General features: G+C 30.9%; 3 protein-coding genes and 1 pseudogene across 7 annotated transcripts in view; 2 read left to right on the top strand and 2 right to left on the bottom strand.

Moving 5' to 3' along the window:
* The window catches only part of LOC124447743, a 53127-nt gene that overhangs the window by 16251 nt on the left and 8993 nt on the right, over positions 1 to 27883 (bottom strand). For all 3 annotated transcript variants that reach the window (XM_046998745.1, XM_046998746.1, XM_046998747.1), the window contains exons 2-3: positions 22098 to 22148; positions 21053 to 21148 (exon numbers count right to left, since the gene is read on the bottom strand). In XM_046998745.1, coding sequence (XP_046854701.1) covers positions 21053 to 21054 — 2 coding nt within the window. In that variant the 5' untranslated portion in view covers positions 21055 to 21148; positions 22098 to 22148. The remainder of the gene's footprint in view (positions 1 to 21052; positions 21149 to 22097; positions 22149 to 27883) is intronic.
* Positions 64 to 11592, bottom strand: LOC124447750 (serine/threonine-protein kinase/endoribonuclease IRE1-like). The gene is made up of 3 exons (XM_046998753.1): positions 11360 to 11592; positions 1034 to 1731; positions 64 to 957 (listed from the first exon to the last, which is right to left on the bottom strand). Exons 1-3 carry the CDS (start codon positions 11505 to 11507, stop codon positions 325 to 327), a joined length of 1479 nt encoding a protein of 492 aa, XP_046854709.1. The 5' UTR covers positions 11508 to 11592; the 3' UTR covers positions 64 to 324.
* Positions 18589 to 20895, top strand: LOC124447756. 3 transcript variants are annotated; one of them, XR_006948814.1, is made up of 3 exons: positions 18589 to 20216; positions 20340 to 20651; positions 20828 to 20895. XR_006948814.1 is itself a non-coding variant. In XM_046998758.1 (3 exons), exons 1-3 carry the CDS (start codon positions 19468 to 19470, stop codon positions 20590 to 20592), a joined length of 615 nt encoding a protein of 204 aa, XP_046854714.1. In that variant the 5' UTR covers positions 18589 to 19467; the 3' UTR covers positions 20593 to 20895. The 3 variants fall into 3 exon arrangements, 2 of the variants coding, with proteins under 2 accessions (XP_046854714.1, XP_046854713.1); XM_046998758.1 differs by having other exon boundaries at positions 18589 to 19561; positions 19949 to 20216; positions 20340 to 20895; XM_046998757.1 differs by having other exon boundaries at positions 20340 to 20895.
* LOC124449297 lies at positions 22830 to 27658 on the top strand (annotated as a pseudogene).

Genomic DNA, 27883 nt, shown 5'->3' with positions numbered 1-27883 from the left:
ATGTTTGAAAACAAGATTTTATTCATATCGGTTTTTCGTTAAGAAAACAAACTCCAACCAATCTTTTCAAATCATAACGATACAGCCTAAGACCATCAAATTTATTAAATTTAAGATTTCACATTTTCCTTTATTCACGAAAGTAAGAATATTTGAGCCAGTTAACAATTTTGTACATCAATACTGACCACGTGATTTTTCATCCTTTACTTTGGATTGTAAAATCTCACTGTCATCGTAGGTGAAATTAATTAATTACGTTATAGCAGTTAATGGGGTTACGTATTATCCAAGTTGGTTGTAAAAAGTTTTTTCACTTTACATTTATGAAGGATTCAAGTTGAAAATGTCATTGAGTTCTTTATTGTTTTTCAATTCATCATCTGACCTGACAGCTGCGTGCACCCAAACAGGGAGATTGGGGAATGTTTTGAGAAAGTAGTTCTTGTGATCGCCAATCTTATAAAATGGTTCTGGTTGTGGTCTTGACCGTGTTAGTTCGTACCAATGATGGCCAACATTTCGAATAAGTCTTAAGCATTTTGTCCAAGAAGATCCATAATTAAGCATCTTTCCATTCTTCACGTTCGTTCTAAAATAATCGTACACATCACCATCCATTTGACTTCTCCAATCTGAGGATTCGCTGTTCAATTGTTGAACGGCAATTGAGTTGGGATCGTTTCCGTCAATCGGCTCTAGGTTTCCAACTTTACATAATAAGTCAAATTTCTCGTCGTCTGACATAAGAAATGGGTGTTTTAATGCCTCATTGGCTGATGGCCTGTCTTCTGGTTGTCGATTTAACATCCACGACAGAAGATCTTTCAGTGCTTCATCTTTGATTTCCATCAAGCCAACAGGCTTTCCATTCAGCATATTGTGCAATCTAAGCTCTCTAGTTCCAAAAGGATGTTTCCCTTTTGTTGCAACATAATAAGCCACCATCCCCGCATTCTAAAATGATAGAGAACAATATCTCACAAAAGTGAATTTGTATATAATTTCAAAATGGTATCATTTCTACACCTACATATACATCAGACTCTTTTGTGTAGCGTCCTTTATCAATTGACTCTTCGTCTTCATCATATGATTCAGGAGCAATCCAGTTCTCAGTTCCCACGTTGGCAAGGCTTGTAAATGTTTTGGCGCCATCTTCCAATATTCGACTAATGCCAAAGTCAGCTAACATAAAATCGCTGTTTAGGTCACGGAGAATATTGGAAGGCTTCAAATCCCTATGAAGTATAGGACGTGGGCCGCTATGAAGATCAGCTAATCCTTGTAAAATTTGTTTGAGAATCTTAGGGAGAACTATTTGAAGATCATTCAAAGTAGAAGACTTGACAAAACTCTCCAATGATTCTTCGCATAAGTCTAATATTAAATAAACAAAGTCCGTTCCTGTATCGTCTTCAAGGTAGGAATAATTTACGACATATTTTGACTTCCTTTTTTCGAATTGGTTGAAAATTTTCTTTTCTTGCTGTGCATATCTGATCCAGTTATCTCGAATTATTCGTTTCACTGCCTTACCGTAACCATCTTTTCTCAGTCCAAGATAAACACGGGTGCCATTACTTCCTTCGCCGATGCAGAACTCATTTGAGAAAATTACTCGCACATTGCCCAAAAGTTTAATCTCGTCTTTGTGATCACATAATTTTAACAAAAGGTTTCTATGTTTTGTTGATTCACCCGAGTATTTCCACTGTTGCAACTGCAATTCTGAAAACGACATGAAGCTTTTACATTCAGGGGCTGAATTGAAAATAATCAAATACAGAAGAATGACTTATGCTCTCACAATGCACGGCAAGGTAAATGTCACCTTGCTAGGATTGTACATAAACTACGTACAGCGCATGTTCGTAATCAGCCTTTAAAAGTTTCTAATTTCGCGAATTTAACCATCCCGACATCTCGAATTGAATTTGTAGCTAGATAATAATTATGGGGATTTTCTGACCTTTGAGGATTTTTGGTTTTAAAATATTTTTCTTGGTAAAATTAATCGCCTAATAAACGATTTTGCAAGAAACATTAAGGATTTTTTTATATTCTTTTGTACCATGCACAGACCTCTCAACCTCAAAACACATAAAATCTGGAGACTGATGCAAAAAAATCGGGAGATTTCAGTAAAAATCTGGAGATTGATCTACCGGTAGACAAAACCAAGTAAACACAGGTTCTGATTCAGAGAAAGTCTTTTTTCCTGCTTATAATTTACTTAAAACATGCGTGGACCTTAACAACACAGAAATAAAATTTGTTTTGACAGCTTCAATGCTCAGCATTATATGCAGTAGCTGCCTTTTTGGAACTATCCAACAGTTCTTTTGTAGGACTCCACTTGTGGCACGGTACAGTCTGCTCTGGATACTGCAGCTTCGTGGCCAACAAACTTGACAGTGTAACCTCCAGCCTCATTGACGCTCTGCTCTCGGTCTTCTTTTTCCTCACGATACTAAACAATCTCTCCTCCGCAACTTCCTCCATTTTAGAAACGTGATAAAATGAATGGTAATGATGACCTAATTTGGAACAAGTACTCTATATATGGCCATAGTCGATAGTCCGTCATGAACTGAATAAGCTGGGTAACTATTTGTTAATTTAACTACGGAATAGCACAGAATTGGCGCAAGAAACGCCAAAATGAAATAATACAACAAAAATTTGTTCTGTCAGCTTGCGCCACTATTTATCGTGAGATTTTTCTGTCTTGTCGTGAGACCGTGAGATTGAACTGAAAACCGTGAGTCTCACGACAAAATCGTGAGACTTGAGAGGTCTGCATGCATTCGAACCGTGAAAACCCATTGACGGGTATAGTAGATCACATTCGAAATTGACAAGTCATCTCTTGTCTTAAAGCGCAAAGTGTTGCAAAGTATTACAAGCAGGCACTTCTTTATTCCATCATTAAGTCTCTTTATCTACTTTTCTTTCAATGAGAAGCTTATCTTGACCTTCTAGTGTCTGTCTCAACTCTGCTTAACTAGCAACACACAGCTCTCTTCCTTTTTTAAATTCCACCATTGTATTGTCAGTACTACTTTTGTCATCTACATCTTCGTCACCATTATAAATGTATAACTATAACTGTAACTATAGCTATGACTATAACTATAACTATAACTATAACTATAACTATAACTATAACTATAGAACTATAACTATAACTATAACTATAACTATAACTATAACTATATAACTATATAACTATAACTATAACTATAACTATAACTATAACTATAACTATAACTATAACTACAACTATATAACTATAACTATATATAACTATAACTATATAACTATAACTATAACTATAACCATAAAACTATAACTATAACTATAACTATAACTATAACTATAACTATATAACTATAACTATATAACTATAACTATATAACTATAACTATAACTATATAACTATAACTATATAACCATAACTATAACTATATAACTATAACTATATAACTATAACTATAACTCATAACTATAACTATAACCATAACTATAACCATACAACTATATAACCATAACTATAACCATAACTATATTAACCATAACTATAACTATAACTATAACTATAACCATAAACTATAACTATAACTATAACTATAACCATAACTATAACTATAACTATAACCAACTATAACTATAACTATAACTATAACTATACAACTATAACTATAACTATATAACTATAACTATATAACTATAACTATAACTATAACCATAACCATAACTACAAACCATAACTATAACTATAACCATATAACTATAACCATAGAACCATAACCATAAATATAACCATAACTATAACCAACTATAACCATATAACTATAACTATATAACTATATAACTATAACTACAAACCATAACTATAACTATATAACCATAACTATATAACTATAACTATAATCATAGCTATAACTATAACTATAACTATAACTATAACTATAACTATAACTATAACTATAACTATAACTATTACTATATAACTATAACTATATAACTATAACTATATAACTATAACTATAACTATAACTATAACTATAACTATATAACTATAACTATAACTATAACTATATAACTATAACTATATAACTATAAATATAACTATAACTATAACTATATAACTATATAACTATAACTATATAACCATAACTATATAACTATAACTATAACTATATAACTATAACTATATAACTATAACTATAACTATAACTATAACCATAACCATATAACTATAACTATAACTATAACTATATAACTATAACTATAACTATAACCACATATAACTATAACTATATAACTATATAACTATATAACTATAACTATAACTATAACTATAACTATAAGTTAACTATAACTATATAACTATAACTATAATCATAGCTATAACTATAACTATAACCATAACTATAACTATAACTATAAACTATAACTATATAACTATAACTATATAACTATAACTATATAACTATAACTATAACTATATAACTATAACTATATAACTATAACTATAACTATAACTATAACTATAACTATAACTATAACTATAACTATATAACTATAACTATATAACCATAACTATAGAATTATAACTATAACTATAAATTATAACTATAACTTATAACTATACAACTATATAACTATAACTATAACTATAACTATATAACTATAACTATAACTATAACTATAACTATAACTATAAAACTATAACTATAACTATAACTATAACTATAACTATATAACTATAACTATATAACTATATAACTATAACTATAACTATAACTATAACTATAACTATAACTATACAACTATATAACTATAACTATATAACTATAACTATATAACCATAACTATAACTATAACTATAACTATAACTATAAAACTATAACTATAACTATAACTATAACTATAACTACATAACTATATAACTATAACTATAACTATAACTATAACTATAACTATAACTATATAACTATAACTATAACTATAACTATAACTATAACTATAAAACTATAACTATAACTATAACTATAACTATATAACTATAACTATAGAACTATAACTATAAATATAACTATAACTATAACTATAACTATAACTATATAACTATAACTATATAACTATATAACTATAACTATAACCATAACTATAACTATATAACCATAACTATATAACTATAACTATAATCATAACCATAACTATAACTATAACTATAACTATAACTATAACTATAAATCTAACTATAACTATAACTATATATTACTAATAACCATAACTATATAACTATAATATAAACTATAACTATAACTATAACTATAACTATAACTATAACTATATAACTATAACTATAACTATAACCATATAACTATAACTATAACTATAACTATAACTATAACAATATAACTATAACCATATCTATATAACTATAACTATAACTATAACTATAACTATAACTAACTATATAACTATAACTATAACTATAACTATAACTATAACTATATAACTATAACTATAACTATAACTATAACTATAACTATAACTATAACTATATAACTATAACTATAACTATAACTATAACTATATAACTATAACTATATAACTATAACTATATAACTATATAACTATAACTATAACCATAACTATAACTATATAACTATAACTATATAACTATAACTATAATCATAGCTATAACTATAACTATAACTATAACTATAACTATAACTATAACTATAACTATAACTATAACTATAACTATATAACTATAACTATATAACTATAACTATATAACTATAACTATAACTATAACTATAACTATAACTATAACTATATAACTATAACTATAACTATAACTATATAACTATATAATTATATAACTATAACTATAAATATAACTATAACTATAACTATATAACTATATAACTATAACTATATAACTATAACTATATAACTATAACTATAACTATATAACTATAACTATAACCATAACTATAACTATAACTATAACTATAACTATATAACTATAACTTATAACTATAACTATATAACTATAACTATAACTCTAACTATATAACTATAACTATATAACTATATAACTATATAACTATAACTATAACTATAACTATAACTATATAACTATAACTATATAACTATAACTATAATCATAACTATAACTATAACTATAACTATAACTATAACTATATAACTATAACTATATAACTATAACTATATAACTATAACTATAACTATAACTATAACTATAACTATAATTATAACTATAACCATATTCATAAACTATATAACTATAAACTATAGAACTATAACTATAACTATAATCATAACTATAACTATAACTATACAACCATATAACCTATAACTATATAACTATAACTATATAACTATAACTATAACTATAACTATAACTATAACTATAAAAACTATAACTATAACTATAACTATAACTATAACTATATAACTATAACTATATAACTATAATAACCATAACTATATAACTATAACTTATAACTATAACTATAACTATAACTATAACTATAACTATAAAACTATAACCATAACTATAACTATATAACTATAACTATATAACTATATAACTATAACTATAACTATAACTATAACTATAACTATAACTATATAACTATAACTATAACTATAACTATAACTATAACTATATAACTATAACTATAACTATAACTATAACTATAACTATAACTATAACTATATAACTATAATTCATAACCATATAACTATAACTATAACTATAACTATAACTATAATAACTATAACTATAACTATAACTATAACTATAACTATATAACCATAACTATAACTATAACTATAACTATAAACTCATAACTATATAACTATAACTATAACTATAACTATACAACTATAACTATAACTATATAACTATAACTATATAACTATAACTATAACTATAACTATAACTATAACTATAAAACTATAACTATAACTATAACTATAACTATAACTATAACTATATAACTATAACTATATAACTATAACTATATAACTATAACTATAACTATATAACTATAACTATATAACTATAACTATAACTATAACTATAACTATAACTATAACTATATAACTATAACTATATAACTATAATTATAGAACTATAACTATAACTATAACTATAACTATAACTATAACTATACAACTATATAACTATAACTATATAACTATAACTATATAACTATAACTATAACTATAACTATAACTTAACTATAAAACTATAACTATAACTATAACTATAACTATAACTATATAACTATAACTATATAACTATATAATTATATAACTATAACTATAACTATAACTATAACTATAACTATAACTATAACATAACTATATAACTATAACTATATAACTATAACTATATAACTATAACTATAACTATAACTATAACTTAACTATAAAACTATAACTATAACTATAACTATAACTATAACTATATAACTATAACTATATAACTATATAACTATAACTATAACTATAACTATAACTATAACTATACAACTATATAACTATAACTATATATAACTATAACTATATAACTATAACTATAACTATAACTATATTATAAAACTATAACTATAACTATAACTATATAACTATAACTATATAACTATATAACTATAACTATAACTATAACTATAACTATAACTATAACTATACAACTATATAACTATAACTATATAACTATAACTATATAACTATAACTATAACTATAACTATAACTATAACTATAAAACTATAACTATAACTATAACTATAACTATAACTATAACTATACAACTATATAACTATAACTATATAACTATAACTATAACTATAACTATAACTATAACTATAACTATAACTATAACTATAACTATAACTATAACTATAACTATAACTATATAACTATAACTATAACTATATAACTATAACTATAACTATAACTATAACTATAACTATAACTATAACTATAACTATAAATATAACTATAACTATAACTATAACTATAACTATAACTATAACTATATAACTATAACTATAACTATAACTATAACTATAACTATAACTATAACTATATAACTATAACTATAACTATAACTATAACTATAACTATAACTATAACTAATAACTATATAACTATATAACTATAACTATATAACTATAACCATATAACTATAACTATAACTATAACTATAACTATAACTATAACTATAACTATATAACTATATAACTATAACTATATAACCATAACCATATAACTATAACTATAACTATAACTATAACTATAACTATAAAACTATAACTATAACTATAACTATAACTATAACTATAACTATACAACCATAACATAACTATAACTATATAACTATAACTATATAACTATAACTATAACTATAACTATAACTATAACTATATAAACTATAACTATAACTATAACTATAACTATAACCATAACTATAACTATAACTATAACTATAACTATAACTATAACTATAACTATATAACTATAACTATATAACTATATAACTATAACTATAACTATAACTATAACCATAACTATAACTATAACTATACAACTATATAACTATAACCATATAACTATAACCATAACTATAACTATAACTATAACTATAACTATAACCATAAACTATAACTATAACTATAACTATAACTATAACTATAACTATAACTATAACTATATAACTATAACTATATAACTATAACTATATAACTATAACTATAACTATATAACCATAACTATATAACTATAACTATAACTATAACTATAACTATAACTATAACTATATAACTATAACCATATAACTATATAACTATAACTATAACCATAACTATAACTATATAACTATAACTATATAACTATAACTATAATCATAACTATAACTATAACTATAACTATAACTATAACTATAACTATAACTATAACTATAACTATAACTATACAACTATATAACTATAACTATATAACTATAACTATATAACTATAACTATAACTATAACTATAACTATAACTATAACTATATAACTATAACTATAACTATAACTATATAACTATAACTATATAACTATAACTATAAATATAACTATAACTATAACTATATAACTATATAACTATAACTATATAACTATAACTATATAACTATAACTATAACTATATAACTATAACTATATAACTATAACTATAACTATAACTATAACTATAACTATATAACTATAACTATAACTATAACTATATAACTATAACTATAACTATAACTATATAACTATAACTATATAACTATATAACTATATAACTATAACTATAACTATAACTATAACTATATAACTATAACTATATAACTATAACTATAATCATAGCTATAACTATAACTATAACTATAACTATAACTATAACTATAACTATAACTATAACTATAACTATAACTATAACTATAACTATATAACTATAACTATAACTATAACTATATAACTATAACTATAACTATAACTATATAACTATAACTATATAACTATAACTATATAACTATAACTATAACTATAACTATAACTATAACTATAACTATACAACTATATAACTATAACTATATACTATAACTATATAACTATAACTATAACTATAACTATAACTATAACTATAAACTATAACTATAACTATAACTATAACTATAACTATATAACTATAACTATATAACTATATAACTATAACTATAACTATAACTATAACTATAACTATAACTATACAACTATATAACTATAACTATATAACTATAACTATATAACTATAACTATAACTATAACTATAACTATAAAACTATAACTATAACTATAACTATATAACTATAACTATATAACTATATAACTATAACTATAACTATAACTATAACTATAACTATAACTATATAACTATAACTATAACTATAACTATAACTATAACTATATAACTATAACTATAACTATAACTATAACTATAACTATAACTATAACTATATAACTATAACTATAACTATAACTATAACTATAACTATAACTATAACTATAGAACTATAACTATAACTATAACTATAACTATAACTATAACTATATAACTATATAACTATAACTATAACTATAACTATAACTATAACTATAACTATAACTATAACTATAACTATACAACTATATAACTATATAAATATAACTATATAACTATAACTATATAACTATAACTATAACTATAACTATAACTATAACTATAAAACTATAACTATAACTATAACTATAACTATAACTATAACTATAACTATATAACTATAACTATATAACTATAACTATATAAATATAACTATAACTATATAACTATAACTATATAACTATAACTATAACTATAACTATAACTATAACTATATAACTATAACTATATAACTATATAACTATAACTATAACTATAACTATAACTATAACTATAACTATACAACTATATAACTATAACTATATAACTATAACTATATAACTATAACTATAACTATAACTATAACTATAAAACTATAACTATAACTATAACTATATAACTATAACTATAACTATAACTATAACTATAACTATAACTATAACTATAACTATATAACTATAACTATAACTATAACTATAACTATATAACTATAACTATAACTATAACTATAACTATAACTATAACTATAACTATATAACTATATAACTATATAACTATAACTATATAACTATAACTATATAACTATAACTATAACTATAACTATAACTATAACTATAAAACTATAACTATAACTATAACTATAACTATAACTATAACTATAACTATATAACTATAACTATATAACTATAACTAAAACTATAACTATAACTATAACTATAACTATAACTATAACTATAGCTATAACTATAACTATAACTATATAACTATAACTATATAACTATAACTACAATTATAGCTGTAACTATAACTATAACTATAACTATAACTATAACTATAACTATATCTATCCCGCACACCACAAATCATTCTGTGCTGTCTGACTACATTTTTACCTACCACTACTTTATCATCACTGATCTCTATAAGATTATGTCCTCTACATAAGATGTAATTCACTTTTTTTTCTACTTCCGCTCTTTTATTACACCCCATTTCTTGTTTTTTTTTCGGAAAGGACTCGATCATATAATAATTAAAGTAATGCAATGCATTGAGCTAAAATTTATCCGCACTAAAAAAACTTTAACAACATTTCATTTGTTGTATTTAGAGAAAGCTTCATACCATGTTCTGTGCTTGGGTGAGGCTGGTTTATTGCAGCCGACCATTGAAGTTGCTTACATCGTTCTTGAATTCCCTTTAATTTGTATTGTATGTCATTTTGTTTATCTTGAGCCTGGTTTGTTGCAGCGAAACTTTGAAGTTTTGTCATTAGTTGTAGGTTTTCAATCGTTGAGTGTAAATAATGCTGAAATATGTCGTTTGCTTCGTTTCGTTTTTTTTCATTTTCATCAACTTTTTCGTTTGTTTGTTTTTGTTTATCTTGAACTTCATCAACTTTTTCGTTTGTTACTTTTTGTTCATCTTCAAGTTCATCAGCTTTTTCGATTGTTTCTTTTTGTTTATCTTCAACTTCATCTACACGTCTTTTAATCTGCAAAATTTTTTTCATGAAATGTGAAAACGTGTTAAGCGTCTCTCGCAATACTTTTTTGCAAGCTTCATTTTTGAATTTTATTACCTTAGTTATTTCATTTAAAAGACTGTTAATGTGCTCTTTTAAATCTTCGCATGGAGCACGGTCGTTTGTCCACAATGTCAAAGCTGTAAAACAAATTTAAAATGGTAATGATGGAAAATAAATTGAAATTCAAAATTTCGGGAAATCCAAGCCCCCGTCGGGGAAAATTTGACGATTTGTCGGGGAATGAATAACAAAAAATGTAATTTCCAATGCCGATTATTGCCGATCGTTTAAATTTATGTGAGCACTCAGCATCAGCAATAATCTTTACACACGCCAGCTATCCGAAGTCAAATAATAAAGTTACTCTGAAATACTTATTTCTGAATGTTCATTAGAGAACAGATATGCAAATGCAACATGAGATATATTTGCATATGCAATCGCCACGACGCTTGCCCGCTATTAGTCCTCTGTCGGTTATTTTTTGCAACTCGACTTTCGAATTTTGAAAGGCAGTTTTTTTTAAAAAAAAAACTAAAAAGCTCTGCTGTTTGAGTTTCAAATCAGCAATGAGCATCAGATGCTGCCAGTTTTACATGTATTGCGGCTGTTGTCTTTGATAAATCGCCATCAAGAGTCTGGACAGCTAATGATGTTTAGAATTCATTGTGATCGGTGGAGCAAACTGGATTTGGTTACCGAAGTGAACAAGCTCAACGCTAGGTTTTCCAAGTGAAGAATTGTTCTTTGAACAATCAAACAATCATATCGAAGGATTCAGCGAAGTTATAGCTTACTCGTGCATTATTAATATTGCCTCTTATGTTTATAAATTATTTCCTAGTACACCAATGATTCATTATATACATGCAGTGAGAAACAACTGCTCACCAGCAAAAAAGTTTAACAGGGTAGCATTGAGATAAAGTGACAAAACATAAGATTTAAGTTGAACAATAAAAAAAATATATCTAATAACTAATGGATCCTCGTCTTACTTTGATTACAGCTTTGTATAAGTTAAAGAAGATGTTCAACATGTTTATAAAGCTTTGATGGAGATAATTATTATTGGATTATTACTATCCAACATAACTAGAAAGCCCAGGGCATTCTTTTACTTACTGTATAGGTTTGTTATAGCCAATCATATGTATATCCCTGGATTGCATGCACGACTAGCAGGCTGTTAGTACAACGGTGATTGGTGGGATATTCATATATTCAGTTGTGTCAGACTAACTTCTTTTAAAATTAACTTTCTTTTAAAAAAATCATTTGGGAACAACCGAATACATAACCCCCCCCCCCCCAAATTAGCGTTCTAGTTGCGGCTCTTACAACTAGTCAAATACGTAGAGTTAATTTTTCATGTAGATGTAAATTATTATTTCCAAAGTAAACTATATGTTTCAACGATTTAGTCAAAGCGAGGATTGATAATAATTTTTGAAAATTTTGTCTGTAAAAAAGATTTGTATGGAAAGCGCATTGTTACATCAGCCTACTATTCAGCCCCCCGTCCGGAACCTTAGCCCCTCCATCGGGGAACTCCTGGCGCCACCCCTGTGTGTTTGACATTAAATTTGACAATGCTGACGCGGCTATTTAACAATTCGAAAAATTCCTCGCAGAAGCAACACGAGCAGAAAAGCTTGTTTCACACGAAGAAGAGTTAAAACGCGAAACATTGCTGCATGAAACAAGACTAAAAATGCAAGCTGAACTTACTACAGTATCTAAACCCAGAACGGAAGTTAAGAAATGTAGAACCTTTTCTTTAACGAGTGCTAAATTGCCAAAATTAGTTATAGCAAAATTCGCTGGCTCCTTCACTGACTGGCCAAAATTCTGGGGACAATTTTCCGAAGCAATCGATAAAAGGTCCTTAACGCCCATAACAAAGTTCACTTATCTGCTAGAGCTCCTTGAACCAAATGTTAGGCAACGAGTCGAGTCCCTCCCTTTCACCCCCGAGGGCTATAAACGATAAACATGGCAAAGAATCTGAAATAGACAAACGTTTTGTGAAAGAAATTTTAGAATTACCAATTTACCATTCAGAGGACTAACCCGCGCAAAATAGCAAACTTCTGTGATGAATTGACGCATTCAGTGCAAGCACTCGAGACGATGGGTAAATTACGGAATATTAGCGGAAACGTATCTATGACTCTCGACAAATTAGCGGAAATTCGAGGTGATTTGGCTCGCAATGACCCTTTATGGTAATCTTGGGATTTTATAAAATTAACTGATGCTGTAAATCAGTGGGAAGAAGAATCCTGTAACAAACAATTCTGAACGTGAAGAAAACTACCATACAAAATCTTGCGTCGGAATGTCCAAGTAAGATTGCGTGCAGTTACTGTGGCAAACGTCATTACTCTTCCATTTGCGAGCAAGCGGAATGCAAAGCTGATAACATGGCATCCGGCGATAAGAAGTTAATGACGGATTATGACAGCGCCCAGAGCATAATTCCTGTTGTTGTGGTGAAGGTAAATGAGATCACATGTCGCGCGTTGATAGACATTGGCGCCGAGAGCTCTTATGCCTCGGCTCAATTAATCAATCATCAAACATTAAATCATGTGACATTAAAAATCAACATATCGATATGCTTCTCACATCACACAATGCAGAAGTAGAGTTGTATGATATAGTTACGGTAGCCCACAAGTGTCACGGCAAAAGTTTCTTCTTGCAGTAAAACTATTTTACCAACTACAAATCTTTCATCTTTTACGGCAAAACTTTTGTATCGTCGACGTTTGGAAAACTTGGTGAAAAGGCTTAAAGCAAGCAATCAGTACCAAGACTATGACGACATCATTCCACAACAGCTTGAGAACGGGGTGATTGAAAAGGCAACACAAAAGGTGATTGGAAAGGAGTTCTACATACCGCACAAAGCAGTGGAGAAGGACACAGCCGAAACAACTAAGCTGCGTATTGTGTACAATGCTTCGGCTTGCGAATCACGAATTTCACCATCTCTCGATGACTGCCTGAATCTGGGCCCCTTCCTGCAGAACCTTCTCTGATCAATACTCGTTTGATCATGATTCTGTCCAGTTCTGCTCACTGGTGACCTGGAAAAGACGTCTCTCCAAGTCAAAATCAGACAGATTTCACTCGAAGTCACCTGGAAGCAACGACGTGGAGACGTATCGGTTCACAAGGGCGCTGTTTGGTCTGACATGTTCTCCTTTTTTACTCAATGGTGATTTGATGGAACATCTAATGTCCTGGGAAGGAACAAACCCAAACCTTATGGACGAAATACGTAAAAATCTCTACGTTGACGATGTAATGATGGATGGAGTGACTAATTCAGAAGTTGCTGAGAAGAGGAGTCAAGCTATTGAGATCTTCCAAGACGCCACTTTCAAGTTGCACAAATGGCATTCGAATGAGGCCGTGCTAGAAACTGCGCCAAAGGCTGAAGGCAAAGAGATGACGTCTACGAAACCGGACCAGCAACACGAGAAGTCATTCGCTAAACTATTGGGACCTCAATGGGATAAAGATATAAACACTCATAGCGTGCAAACGGCAATCGAAGAAATCGTCTGCTCAGGAAGACGTGCATTATCACAACTTGCAAAAATATACGACCGACCCTCCTGGTTGGGTATCACCAATGACATTGATGGGCAAGATAATTTTTCGAGAAATATGCGAAGCTCGTTGCTCATGGGATGGTGAATTATCGATATCATACAAAAACGCTGGGATGATTGGTATTCGGGACTTCCACCTAGTTGCGAACTTTCCCAACCTTTAGCTCCGCATAAACTAACTGTGTCTGCCGTCACCCTTCGTGCCTTTGGCGATGCAAGCAAAGTCGGGGTGTCAGCAGCACTATATGCAGTTGTTAAGCAGGAGAATGGAGTAACCCAGGGATTGGTATGTGCAATATTCAGGTTGGCAAAACGGGATCTGTCTATACCTCGCTTGGAATTGGTTTCTGGACACATGACCGTTAACTTGCTATCGAATGTAAAGTTTGCCACAGTGAGGGAGTTGTAACCTCTATCCGTTGCTGGTTGGATTCCACAGTAGCACTTTACTGGATCAAGGGTTGTGGGGAGTATCGCCAATTTGTTTCAAACAGTGTTGTGAAAATACAGAGTCATGCTCGTGTAAAATAGCATTATGTACCCACCAAACAGAATCTGGCAGACATGAGAAGTCGTGCTGGAAATATCAATGGAAACGAACTCTGGAAAACCGGTCCGGAGTGGCTGAATGATCCTTTAAAGTGGCCGCCGCAACAAGTAATTGATGTACATTTGAAGTCGAGCAGGAGATGAAGCCTAAGAAAAGTGTACACGTATTGGCTACATCAATTTCAACCAAGAACGACGACTGTTTCATAAAACTGTTAAAAAAGTTTAACCTCCGAAAGATTTTGAGAATATGTGCTTGAATACTCTGGTTCAAAGAAAACTGCAGCAGTTCCATGGACTGTCCAAAGAAGGGTCCTTTAATAACAAGTGAAGTCAAGAAGAGTGCAGTTTGGTGTATCAAGAAAACACAAAACGATGCAAAACAAAATCCTGAATTCGAAGGAAATTGTTTGGAGCTCGACGTTCAACTTCATGGAAATGGAGTCCTTGAATGTTGTGTTCGGATTTAGTGAGATTAGCCTGTGTTTCTATCACGAAACGCTACGTTCTCTGATAAGTTAGTTGAGAGAGCACATCTCAGCACACTTCTTGGCGGTGTGATTATAACTATGGCTAAGGTGCGAGAATGATTTTGGGTCCCCAAGGTGTGCAGACTAGTAAAGCAACTACTACACAATTGCTATGGGTGTGTAAGGTTCAGAGCAAAGTCGTATGTAAAACCACCACCAGGAAACCTTCCAATGACGAAAACTCAAGGCACAACTCCGTTTCAAGTCGTTGAGGTAGACTTTGCAAGTCCAATCCGTTATCGGACAAAGGCAAAGGCGGAGAAGAAAGCGTACCTAGTACTTTACGGATGCAGCTTAACATGAGCAGTATATCTCGAACTGTTAAGATTGATGGAACTCACCGAATTCCTTCGGAGTCTGAGAAAACTTATTGCAAGACGGGTTCGACCTAATGTTATCTATTCAAATAAGGCCAGGACTTTCAAGGCTGCAGACAGTTGGTTGAGAAAGGTGAGAAGGGACGAGAAATCTAATGCATTTCTGGCGGAAGAGAAGATTGAGTGGAGATTCAATCTCAGTCGTGCTCCAGTCCAAAGGCTGCAACGTTTATACTACGACCGACAAGGGATGCAGCGGTAGCGGCAAAGATACGACATCAGTAATGACGTCAAGAGTAGGGAGTGATAGTGGGAGAGAGAGTGAGAGAAGCGAGTTAGTTGTGAGACGTATGTGACCGAGATGGAGTCCATTGTACCATACAGTAACGAACGTACTTGTTATTTAAAGAGTTTTGCTAGTTAATATATCTTTGTAAACTTTATTGTTGCGTGATTTTATTTGGTTTACTTTGATCGATTGTGACTTATCGAGGACTACAAATTTGGAGGCACAATTCTCGACACTGTAGATTATTCAAGAAAATCAACACAATGATATAATAATTATAAATATACCTTGATCTTTCCAATAATTTAAATCATCCATGACTTTTTCTTCAGTTTCTAAACTCAATTTCTTCACAAGTTGCTTCATATTTTCTATTTTCTGACGAAAATCTGTTTCACCAAAATCCTGAAAATTGCAGTTAGCCCAAGAAACTCCATCTTTTCTAAGGATTTCCGCCCCTTTCTGGACCAGGTTTTGGGTAACTGGGAACCTTTCTAGTAAATTAAGCACTGCTGATGCGTCACAACAATCGTAATTGTTGAAATTTGCCATGTGGTTTTGAAGGAAAAGTTTTCCAAAGTCGACATGTGATGTAATTTTATAATCAAAGTTTTTCCTATCCTTTGTTTCATTATTGTTGATATTTTTATAATGTAGATCGCGGGGGGAATATTTTGATAAAGGAAAGTTGTGAATCGTTTGAACATGAATATTATGAGATTGCTTTAGTCCATCATACTCATTTAAAATATTATTTTCCAGGTAAGGTCGAACAGCTGGGATCAAAACATGATTAAGTACAACTCCATAAACACACCATCGTTTTTCATCGTCATTTAACAACGTTGCCCTATAACGAAAATCATTAATTATTAAGGAAAATTGGAATACATTCACATAAATTGACCTTTAGTGATACATATGATTGACAGACACTTAACTATAAAAGATTATTAGCTAGCACGTGATAAGGACAATGTATGTGTGTACTTCATGTAGAGGCGTATTAAAAGGAGCTAGACAAGGAGCTATATTTCTTGAGTTATTACAAAAATTTTAAAAATGTTTTATTTAGAAAGCGTAAAACTCAGAAATGTATTGTTGGAGAAGACCATTTAATTTCATCCAAGTTCATCACAATATAATATTATCAGTGGCGTATCTAGCGGTCGGGCTGGTCGGGCCCAGCCCGACCAAATATTTTCCCAAAAATGAAAAATTTGTTTTCTTTAAAATTGGATTTGCGAAAATTTTAAATTCTACAACTCTTTTTGGAATAATCCACAGTCTATTAGGGTAATATTTGTCAAATTGCGTCGTTATTAGCAAAATTATCATATTTTTAAACGTTACTTAGCAACAATGACTAGTGCATTTCTAGTGCCAGGCATTACGCAGTTTAGTCGGGCTCTGAAAAATCCGGCCCGACCAAGTTGTAAAATCTATAGTGGGATTATCTGCAATCTGATTGGTTGACAGCAACCGAGCAAACTCAAATGCGCATAGTCGGGCTCATTTTCAAAAGCGTGACTTGAATTTTGAGCTTTCGAAATATACGTTCGGAAATCGTGATAACTTACATTACAATGGCTTCGGCTGATGAAATCGATATAATAAGTGAACTACAAAAGAAACCATTTTCTGTTCGACAATCAGGCGAGCAAAATATACTCGTAAAGCAGCGGCCAATTCCAAATTTACAAGCGACTACAGGCAATAGAAGCTTTCAGGAAAGTTGGTACTCGAAGATAGATTGGCTTTGTGGTAGGTAGCTCAGAAAAGAATTCATTGTTCTGTTGGCCTTGTCTTTTGTTTTGCCCTGGATCGTCATCTTCATGGACGCAGACGGGATTCAAAAACATGAAGAATTTCCTATCCAATTGTAAGAAGCATGAGAAGGCAAAATCGCACTTGGGTGCTTACAAGACCTGGAAGACCTACGGTTTTCAGCCTCGTGTCGACTGTCTCATGTCACAAGCTAGACGTGAGGAGATTCAGCGTCATAACGAAGAGGTAAGGCAAAACAGGGAAATGTTGAAAACCATAACAGAAGCTGTTTTATACTTGTCTAGGCAAGAGCTTGCATTTAGGGGGCATGATGAATCTAGTAGCAGCATGAATAGAGGAAATTATAGAGAGCTACTTGAAAGTTTTGCCAAGATGGATTCTGTTTTTGAAAGGCAATAACATGGCAGGCTTGCTGAAACCCACCGTGCTGAGGGAGGGCGGTTTACTGGAGTCTCTCCTGATATTCAGAATGATTTGATTGATTGTCTTGATAAGATAATAGAGGATGAGATTTTAAAGGAAATAGATTGCTGCACTTTCTTAAGTATACAGGTCGATGAGGCAACTGATGTTTCTACCAAAGAACAATTGAGTGTAATTGTTCGAATGGACAAAGGGAAAAGTGTCATTGAAAGACAGCTTGGGTTTGTTGATGTTAGTTGTGATAGGACTGCAACTGCTATATCATCAGTGGTTAAGGGTAAGTTAAGTCAATATAATAATGTGAAAGAGAAATTTATTGGACAGACTTATGATAGTGCATCTGTTATGTCTGGTCATCTCAATGGTGTTCAAGCTCAAGTTCAGCAGGATTATCCTTATGCTCAATTTGTTCACTATGCTGCCCATAGACTAAATCTAGTATTATGTCAAGCTGCATCCTCCATTTCATTGTTAATATTAGTGCTTTCTGCACCTTTACTAGCAATTCCCCCCGAAAGAAAAGCTTTACTATCATCCCATAGGCTTGAGTTTCCTAGTCCTGGTGACACAAGATGGTATTATAGGGCTTATGTCATCAATGTCTTACATTCTAACTATGAGAAACTGATAGACATATTTGAAAATCTTACTGATAATCCAATAGGTTGGGATGATGAAACGTTAAGTAAGGTTACTGGTTTACTTGGCTACCTTAATGGCTTCTTGTTTTGTTTCTTGGTACTTGTTTTCCAGAGAATTCTTGAGCAGTCATCCAAAGTTTATTTTATCTTGCAAGACAAGGACACTGACTTTCATTATGGAGTGAGTAGGGTTGAGAGATTCGAGGCCTTTGTTGCTTCTCTGAGAAATGATACAGTATATTGTCAGGTGTACAACCTGGCTGTTGAGAAAGTGGGACCACCAGTAACCAGGTATGACCAATGGCATAATTACAAACAAATGTATTTTGAAATTCTTGACACAATTGTGACTATGCTGACTGAGTGATTTCAGGATATGGAGCGTTTTAGATTTTTAGACCTTGTTAACCCTAGGGTGTTTAAGATGTGGAAAGGTGAAGTGCCCTCAGAAAAGATAAATCTTCTAAAGGAGGTTTATGGTGATATGTTTGACATACCAATGCTAGTTAGCCGACTTTGTTTTATTTACAGAGATAAAGACTTTCACCGTGATTCATGCGATGAACTATTGAAATATATTTTTCAGTTCCATTTTCAATCTAGTATTCCAGAAGTTGTAAAACTGTTAAAGATAAATGGGTTTTTGTCAACTTTTAATAGTTGTTGATGACGAATCTGAGCCTTTTTCGGTTCTTTTGTCAAAGTTTCTTTACAAGATGTACATAGGTATCTATTTATGTATGTGGTGTTGAGAAAATAAATCACATATCTGCAACTATTTTTGAACTGTTTCTCTGCTTTACTATAAATTCCTTCGGCAATTTAAATTAACCAAAATGGTTCTATTTCCTGCATAAATATCACGCATTTGCTTTCTAAGATAGCCGTTTCCGACGTTCCAGGGAGTCTAAATTCGGAAAATTTTCTCGCTCGGCGCCAACCATGGTGGCGCCTCGTGAGCCCGACCAAATGTTTTTCACTAGCTACGCCACTGAATATTATATAAGCAAATGATGGTGCAAATGTGTTATTACAGTTGATTTTTATTAATTCACCCTTAGATAAAACGATAAGTTATGAGAAATTTAAAAATTTGCGACACATTAATTGAAATTAAGACAACTTACATTTTTTCATTTCATCAAACTTCATTAATGATTATTTCTCCATAAACTTTAAGTGCCATAACAAATAACCATTTCCGTCGTGAAGTTTAAATTTACCTGTGAATATTCAAGGAAGCCATTTCATTAACAATATAGACTTAAGGCTGAAAGACACTAGGCAATGGCTTTCGATGCGCGTCTAAAACTACAGCTTTGCGTGGTTATTAAGCTAGTAGCGTAATCGCGTCAGCTAGTCACTTTGAAAGTTCAACATGTTGAACTTTTGACATTGGTCGCTTTAGTCGCTTTACACTGATTGGCCAATAGATAAATTTTAACTTCTTAAATGCATATCATATTCCCTGTTATAAGCATCATACGGAATTTATAGATAATACCTTGGAAAACGAGGGCAATGTATAGTGAATTCACATTGGAATCTTTCAGTTTTTATATGACTTATCAAATAAGGACAATAGGAGCTACAAACTGGAACCCTAATGCACAACCTAAACGCACAGAATAAGATTGTCCACGATACACGCGTAATGGGCTATGGTCATATTTGCGTGTTTTAACTTCCGCATTATACTTTTCTCTGTAGTAGTTTGTACTGAGTAAATGTTACATCTACTAGTAGCTATAATAAAGGCTCAAAATAAAAGTTTGGAGTCATGTCTGTGTCTGCAACAAACTGAAATTTTCGCCATGTTCAATGAACGCCACGTTAAATGCTGTGGTGGCGTTGAAGCGACTGACGCGTGCGCATCAATTCGCTTTGGACGCCTGACTAAAGCGACTGTCTAGTATGTTTCAGCCCCAAGGGTATTTTAACATAATTTAGTGTAGAAATACAACATGAAGGCTACAATTTACAACCATTCCTGAACAAAAGAAGAACTTATTGTATTTGATGAACATAAGTCAAGGAGAATTTGTGTTTTATATTACATCTTGGACATCACAGACGACAATTAACCGTTGTGTGATTATATTCATAATTGTTTTAAGGAGAACAAAAGAAATTTAAATTCATCAAAATATATCTTAACTTATATAACATTACCTTTATTAAACTTTATATTTCACAGAATCCCCAATAACTTCAATGAGATATTTGAATAGGTGGCTTATTTTGTCGAGATTTTGATCTATCCGTTATCCGTGTTTAACCGAGAAGAATGTTCCTGTCTATTGTACAAAGTTTCTATTTTTCTAATGACGTTTGCTAAATCGACAAATGCATGTTAGATTTAAGCCTAGGCCACACTATCGTCCATATCGACGAAAATTAGAACGAAAATTGCCACAACAAAAATCTTGAACGAAAACTCGACGAAAATTTCGTTTTTGTGCATATTAGAAGAGTTGAAGTTTTGACCTTTTTCGTCAAGAAAACGCATACCTATTGGCTGAAATATCAGACTTTATTGCTCGAAACAAAGGCGGAGTGGCAAAGAGGGTTTGATAAATCTGATGCGAGAAAAACCAATTTTGTATGATAAAAGTCACCAGGATTATAAGGACTCGAGGAACAGAAAGAAATCACTTTGCTAGGGTAGTTTTAGATAGATTAATAAAGTACGGACTTTGGCGTGGGATAGTGAAGTATTATTGATAGTCCGCCGACACACATTTTAGATCAAATCATGCATTCCATTATTTTTAAAACATTTTACAGTTGACACTATCATTAAAAATTGGTCTGTCCATTTGATTCCATTCATGCGGTACAAAAGTACAGATATGATCTTAGAAGAGCTAGTGGTGTTGCTGCCACTGACGAGACGAATTGGAAATGGTTGCGACACTTTTATTGGTATTTGAAAAAGCAGTAACTTTTCCTTAAGAAGAAGTAATCCTTTTCTTTTAGAGATCGCCATTTTTTCTAATCCGTCAAAAGCTTGCCAACGCTTGTGCCCCAAAGTTTGGCTTTACAAGTATCTTATGATGCAAAATGATGTCTGGCATGCATTTTTAGTGCACAATTTTCGTTTAGTTTTCGTTTTCGTCAATATAGACGATAGTGTGGCCCAGGCTTAACTCATAATGATTGAGAATATATTTTAAAATAACATGTGCTCTTTATTTGTGTGTGATGAGAACAAGCTGCCAATATTATTGGAGTCAGCTCATCAATGTCCTAAACTCAAGTATATTATAAAAATTCTTTTTTATTTTAAAAATTATGTATTTGTTCAAAATAATGGGATTTTGTGGTGAATTATTTCAGCCTGCTAAACCTGACGATGTTTACACAATTTGTTTCACAAGTGGTACCACGGGTAAGATTTATGTGTAGTTTTACCTTGGGGCGAATGAAAGTAGGGCGTAATTATTTCAGCCTACTAAACCTGACGATGTTTACACAATTTGTTTCACAAGTGGTACCACAGGTAAGATTTATGTGTAGTTTTACCTTGGGACGGATGAAAATAGGGAGTAATTTGCTATCACCAGGAGCTACACGGTTATGAGAGCACCTGCAAAAAGCAAAGTAATTTTTTCGAAGGAAGTAAAGCTTTCATTTAATGGAACAACATGGTCATAACGATTCGTCATTGCAAGAAAATCGTAGAAAATATATTTCGTTTAAAGCGCTTTTGCTGAAACATTGTATGTAAATATTAGCATTTTTGTAAATAATTATTTTTTTGAGTATTTTTCTAAATATGGTAGTCGGGGGGAAGGCGTGGAGAGGGTTGCCGCGAATCTATGATCCGCCCCTGATTTTAGGAGTCGTACCCCCAGGTAATTCTCTTGTGTAGTTTCACCAGTGGTACGTATATTGAACTTTGGTTATGACGTTTATTTTTAGGACAACCAAAGGGAGTGATGTTGAGCAACAAGAACATGATATCCTGCCTCGTTGCAACTTTTATACATTTTGAGAAGGTTTAGTAAAATGAAGATAGTATCTTTGCTGTGTTCTTTTGTTTCAATTTCTCCATACTTTCGTCTTTAGAACGGCTACCCAGTGGATTCAAGCTTTGTTCACATATCCCATCTTCCGCTTCCTCAAATGTACGAGAGACTTGTTATGGTAACTAAAAAATATTTTACTTCCTGGTTTAAGTTGTACTTTTAAGCTACAGATTTTTGTATTACGCCGTCGTCATTTGTAGATGATTATTTGCTGTGCTGGAGGTCGAGCTGGGTTCTTTCGTGGTGATGTGAAACTTCTTTTGGATGACATCCAGTTATTGAGGTAATTCTCTTGAAATTCATTCACTTGTTGTGGATCACTGTAAATCATACAATATGATGTGTGATTAATTTTTTAGGCCGACATTCTTCGCTTCAGTTCCTCGTTTGTTAAACCGTCTTTACGATAAGGTTATTCAATGTAGACAATCGTTGTTTGTTTGTGTGAAAGATTTGTTGTGCTCATTTGTCTGTGATTTTAATTCTGCAGGTTATATCAAATATTGAAAGCAGCAGTGGCTTAAAAAAATGGCTGTTTTACAAGGCTTTTGAGTCGAAGAGAGCGGACTTGAAAAAGTATTCAACAGTGAATGAAATAGCTTTAAGACCATTATGAAAATCTAAATATATTTATTTTCACTGTAGAGGTCAAATCTCCAAAAATACTTTGTGGGACAAAATAGTTTTTCATAAAATTCAGGTACGAAACGGACAGGCTGTTACGTCACCGGTGACTATCTGTTACGTCACCCGTGAGGGCCATTTACTTCACTGGTGGGGGCTTACTTCGTCACAGGTAAGAGCCCGTTACGTCACCGATGAGGCCCCGTTACGTCAACATTTTTATACTCGTAAAACACTTCATTCGTTTCATTAAAAAAGCTATTATCATGTTTCAATGATATTAAGATTAGTGATTTTCCTTATATTTCCCGCTAATTGTTTTACTCTCACCTGGCCAATGAATTGTAAATTACATTTCGCTGCACCGGCACTCGCCGTCATTCTTTCGGGGGACTGGTATTGAAACTAACTGACAACTTTCTTCTTTACAGGCAATTTTAGGTGGAAATGTAAATGTCATTCTCACAGGTGCTGCTCCTATTGATGGTAAAGTTTTAGAGTTTTTAAGAGTCGTTCTTGGATGTTTGGTTCGTATTTATTTATGACATCACGTTTCAACTGTGTTACCATGGTTACATCTTATTTCTCTTTGTATTAAGATTTTTGAAGGTTATGGTCAGACTGAGTCTACAGCACTTGTTTCTCTGACAAATAAACTTGATCTTTCACCAGGTACTACGTATTTCCGTATGAACACTTCTGTGGTACTTCATTTAAAATGTAATATTGTAAACGTTGAGAAAGTCAATATTAAGACATTAAGACCTAAGTAAGGTTGCCTGGGGCCTGGGTCTGAATAGTTGATTTGAAGTGTTTTGTCATCTTTTATTTATGTACAATGAACTATAATATCCTAGAAAATGAGCTAAAAGCGAACACTTAATGTTCATCTCTATTGTTAGATTGTCACAATTACCTATAAACCCCATTCATATTATCTACGTAGGTACCAGGCCCTGCAGTTGATAGCGCTATTATTGTAGTCATGTCCAGGTTTTGTAATCATTTCTAATTAATAATGGTACAATGTTTTCCTAAGTATTTTACACAATATAGAGTGAATAACTCACTAGGAATTTTTCAACATATTTTATCCATCTGTATACTTATAAGTGACCCTATCTTATACATGTCTATACCAACAGGTGACTATATTTTATCCATGTATGTACCTATAGGTCACGTTGGATCACCTAGTGCCTGTAACTATGTGAAACTTGTTGATGTACCAGAAATGAACTATTTTACTTCAAACAATCAAGGCGAAGTAACGAATCTTGTTTTTATTTTCTACTTTGCTAATGTTATGTTACGATTGTGCATTGAAAGAATGATTTTTGTTTTAAGATATGTGTCTATGGTCCAAATGTCTTCAAGGGATATCTTAAAATCCTGACAAAACATCTGAAATGTTAGATGATGATGGCTGGTTGCATACAGGTGATGTAGGAGAATGGAAACAGGTCAGTTGAAGTTACATAGTAGCAAAGGATGTAAAATAATGTTTTTTTGTTGTTATCGAAATTAATGTGGGAAAAATGACGTTAACTGGTTGTTAATTTTTGCTAAGACATTATCTGTAAGCGAATTCAGGAAGATGATAACTAAAAACAGACATTTGACTTCAAGAATTTTACACCAAATACGAAGCAAGTTCCTTTGAAAGAAATTTATTATAATTTATTATAATATATTAATATTAATTTTATTTCTCTAAGAAGGAAACGATAGGAAAAATATTTTGTCATCATGAACAATTTTTTTGTATTATCGTACTTTCATGCAAATATAGTGTACATTATCTTTTACTTAATGATTAAGTATGTGGTGAGGTGCTCATAATGTTTCTGTTTTTGTTTTATAGAATGGAACGCTTAAAATAATTGGTCGAAAAAAATGTATTTTCAAGTTGTCGCAGGTTTATAAAACATAAATGATAGCAACCATTATATATTTTGTTGTTTTTATTTATCTTATTTGTGATTGTGTCTTTTAGGGCGAATATATTTCTCCTGATAAAATTGAAAATGTTTACATCAAATGTCCTTTCGTCGCTCAAGCTTTTGTTCACGGTTCTAGTCTTAAGGTACTGGGGCGAGTTGTTCTGCATGGCTGTGAACTTTGCTTGAAATTTTGATTTGGTTCTTAATTTTTGAGATTTGGATTTGCAATAAAAAATTACGTTATCTTTTGCTTACTGTTGAGATCAAAATTCGTCTCAATTCACTAACTTTCTTATGGGTTGAGATTTGAAATAAAAAAGTGCTCTTGATTTGCCCGTCAGGAAATGTGTTTGTTCAGTAAAAATTGATGAAAATGTACTTGCATTTATTTGGAATATTTATTCACTTGAAATTTTTGGCTTTGATTTTTTTGATAAAAATAAGAATAAATTAATGTAATCTTTCCGATATTTAGTCATTTCTTGTTGGAATCATTGTTTCTGATGAAGAAATTCTTACAAAATGGGCCAAAAACAATAACATTAACGAAGGTTTTGAGGAATTATGTCAGGATACGGTACCACATTAACATAGAAATTCCACATATTTTTCATTGCATTCAAACGCTTGTACTTTCTATTACTTCAAACTTCAGGCTGTCAATGTCATGATTCTGAATGACATCATCTCCAGAGGAAAGGAAGCAAAGTTGGCGTCGTTTGAACAGGTTTTTACTCGATAATTTTCTTCTGTAGTTTTATTTCACCTCATCTTATTTCTGTCATTATTTCAGGTCAAAGGAATTCAACTTCATTCGCAATTATTCACTCCAGATAATGGATTACTAACTCCAACACTTAAATCCAAACGATTTACCATAGCGAAAAGATTTAATGATGAAATTGATCGTTTGTATGAAAAATTGGAGAAGATTCTAGCCAAGCCGAAACTTTAAGGCTCATGGCTGTTTTAGTTCGTTTATAGTTTAGTTTGATCGCTTAATTCTTCAGGGTAAAAATACATTGAAGACAAGGGTTTAAAAACTTGTTGCTCTTAAAATAGAATTTTAACGTCAAATTATATAAAATACAAATAATATAACGAATAAAGAGCGACTGCGGAGCATATTCTTTAATGGAGGTGGTATGGTTATTGACCACTGAATCCTAGAAAGTTGTTTGCTAGTAGGGATTTGGCTACAAAATTCAAAATGGAAGCAAAATTATTTGGGGGGATATAACTGCACAGTCCGCCTCGATCCATGATAAATGCATAGTGATACTTTGGAAGCATGGAACTAGGTTTAGAAAAGATTAAATTGATTACGACCTAGACCATGTCGCATCGAGGGTAGTTCAAA

Source organism: Xenia sp. Carnegie-2017, unplaced genomic scaffold, assembly GCF_021976095.1.
Source record: "Xenia sp. Carnegie-2017 unplaced genomic scaffold, XeniaSp_v1 HiC_scaffold_23, whole genome shotgun sequence".
NCBI lineage: Eukaryota > Metazoa > Cnidaria > Anthozoa > Malacalcyonacea > Xeniidae > Xenia > Xenia sp. Carnegie-2017.
Note: the sequence above shows the minus strand (reverse complement) of the source record. Positions and strands in the feature narration are given on the sequence as shown.

Coding starts and splice junctions, on each gene's coding strand:
- LOC124447756 (XM_046998757.1), top strand. CDS start 19,468: ATGGACAAAGGGAAAAGTGTCATTGAAAGACAGCTTGGGTTTGTTGAT. Junction 20,217..20,339: donor GTGGGACCACCAGTAACCAG/GTATGACCAATG, acceptor TGTTAACCCTAG/GGTGTTTAAGATGTGGAAAG.
- LOC124447750 (XM_046998753.1), bottom strand. CDS start 11,507: ATGACAAAACTTCAAAGTTTCGCTGCAACAAACCAGGCTCAAGATAAA. Junction 1,732..11,359: donor TCACCCAAGCACAGAACATG/GTATGAAGCTTT, acceptor TGTCGTTTTCAG/AATTGCAGTTGCAACAGTGG. Junction 958..1,033: donor CAAAAGAGTCTGATGTATAT/GTAGGTGTAGAA, acceptor CTATCATTTTAG/AATGCGGGGATGGTGGCTTA.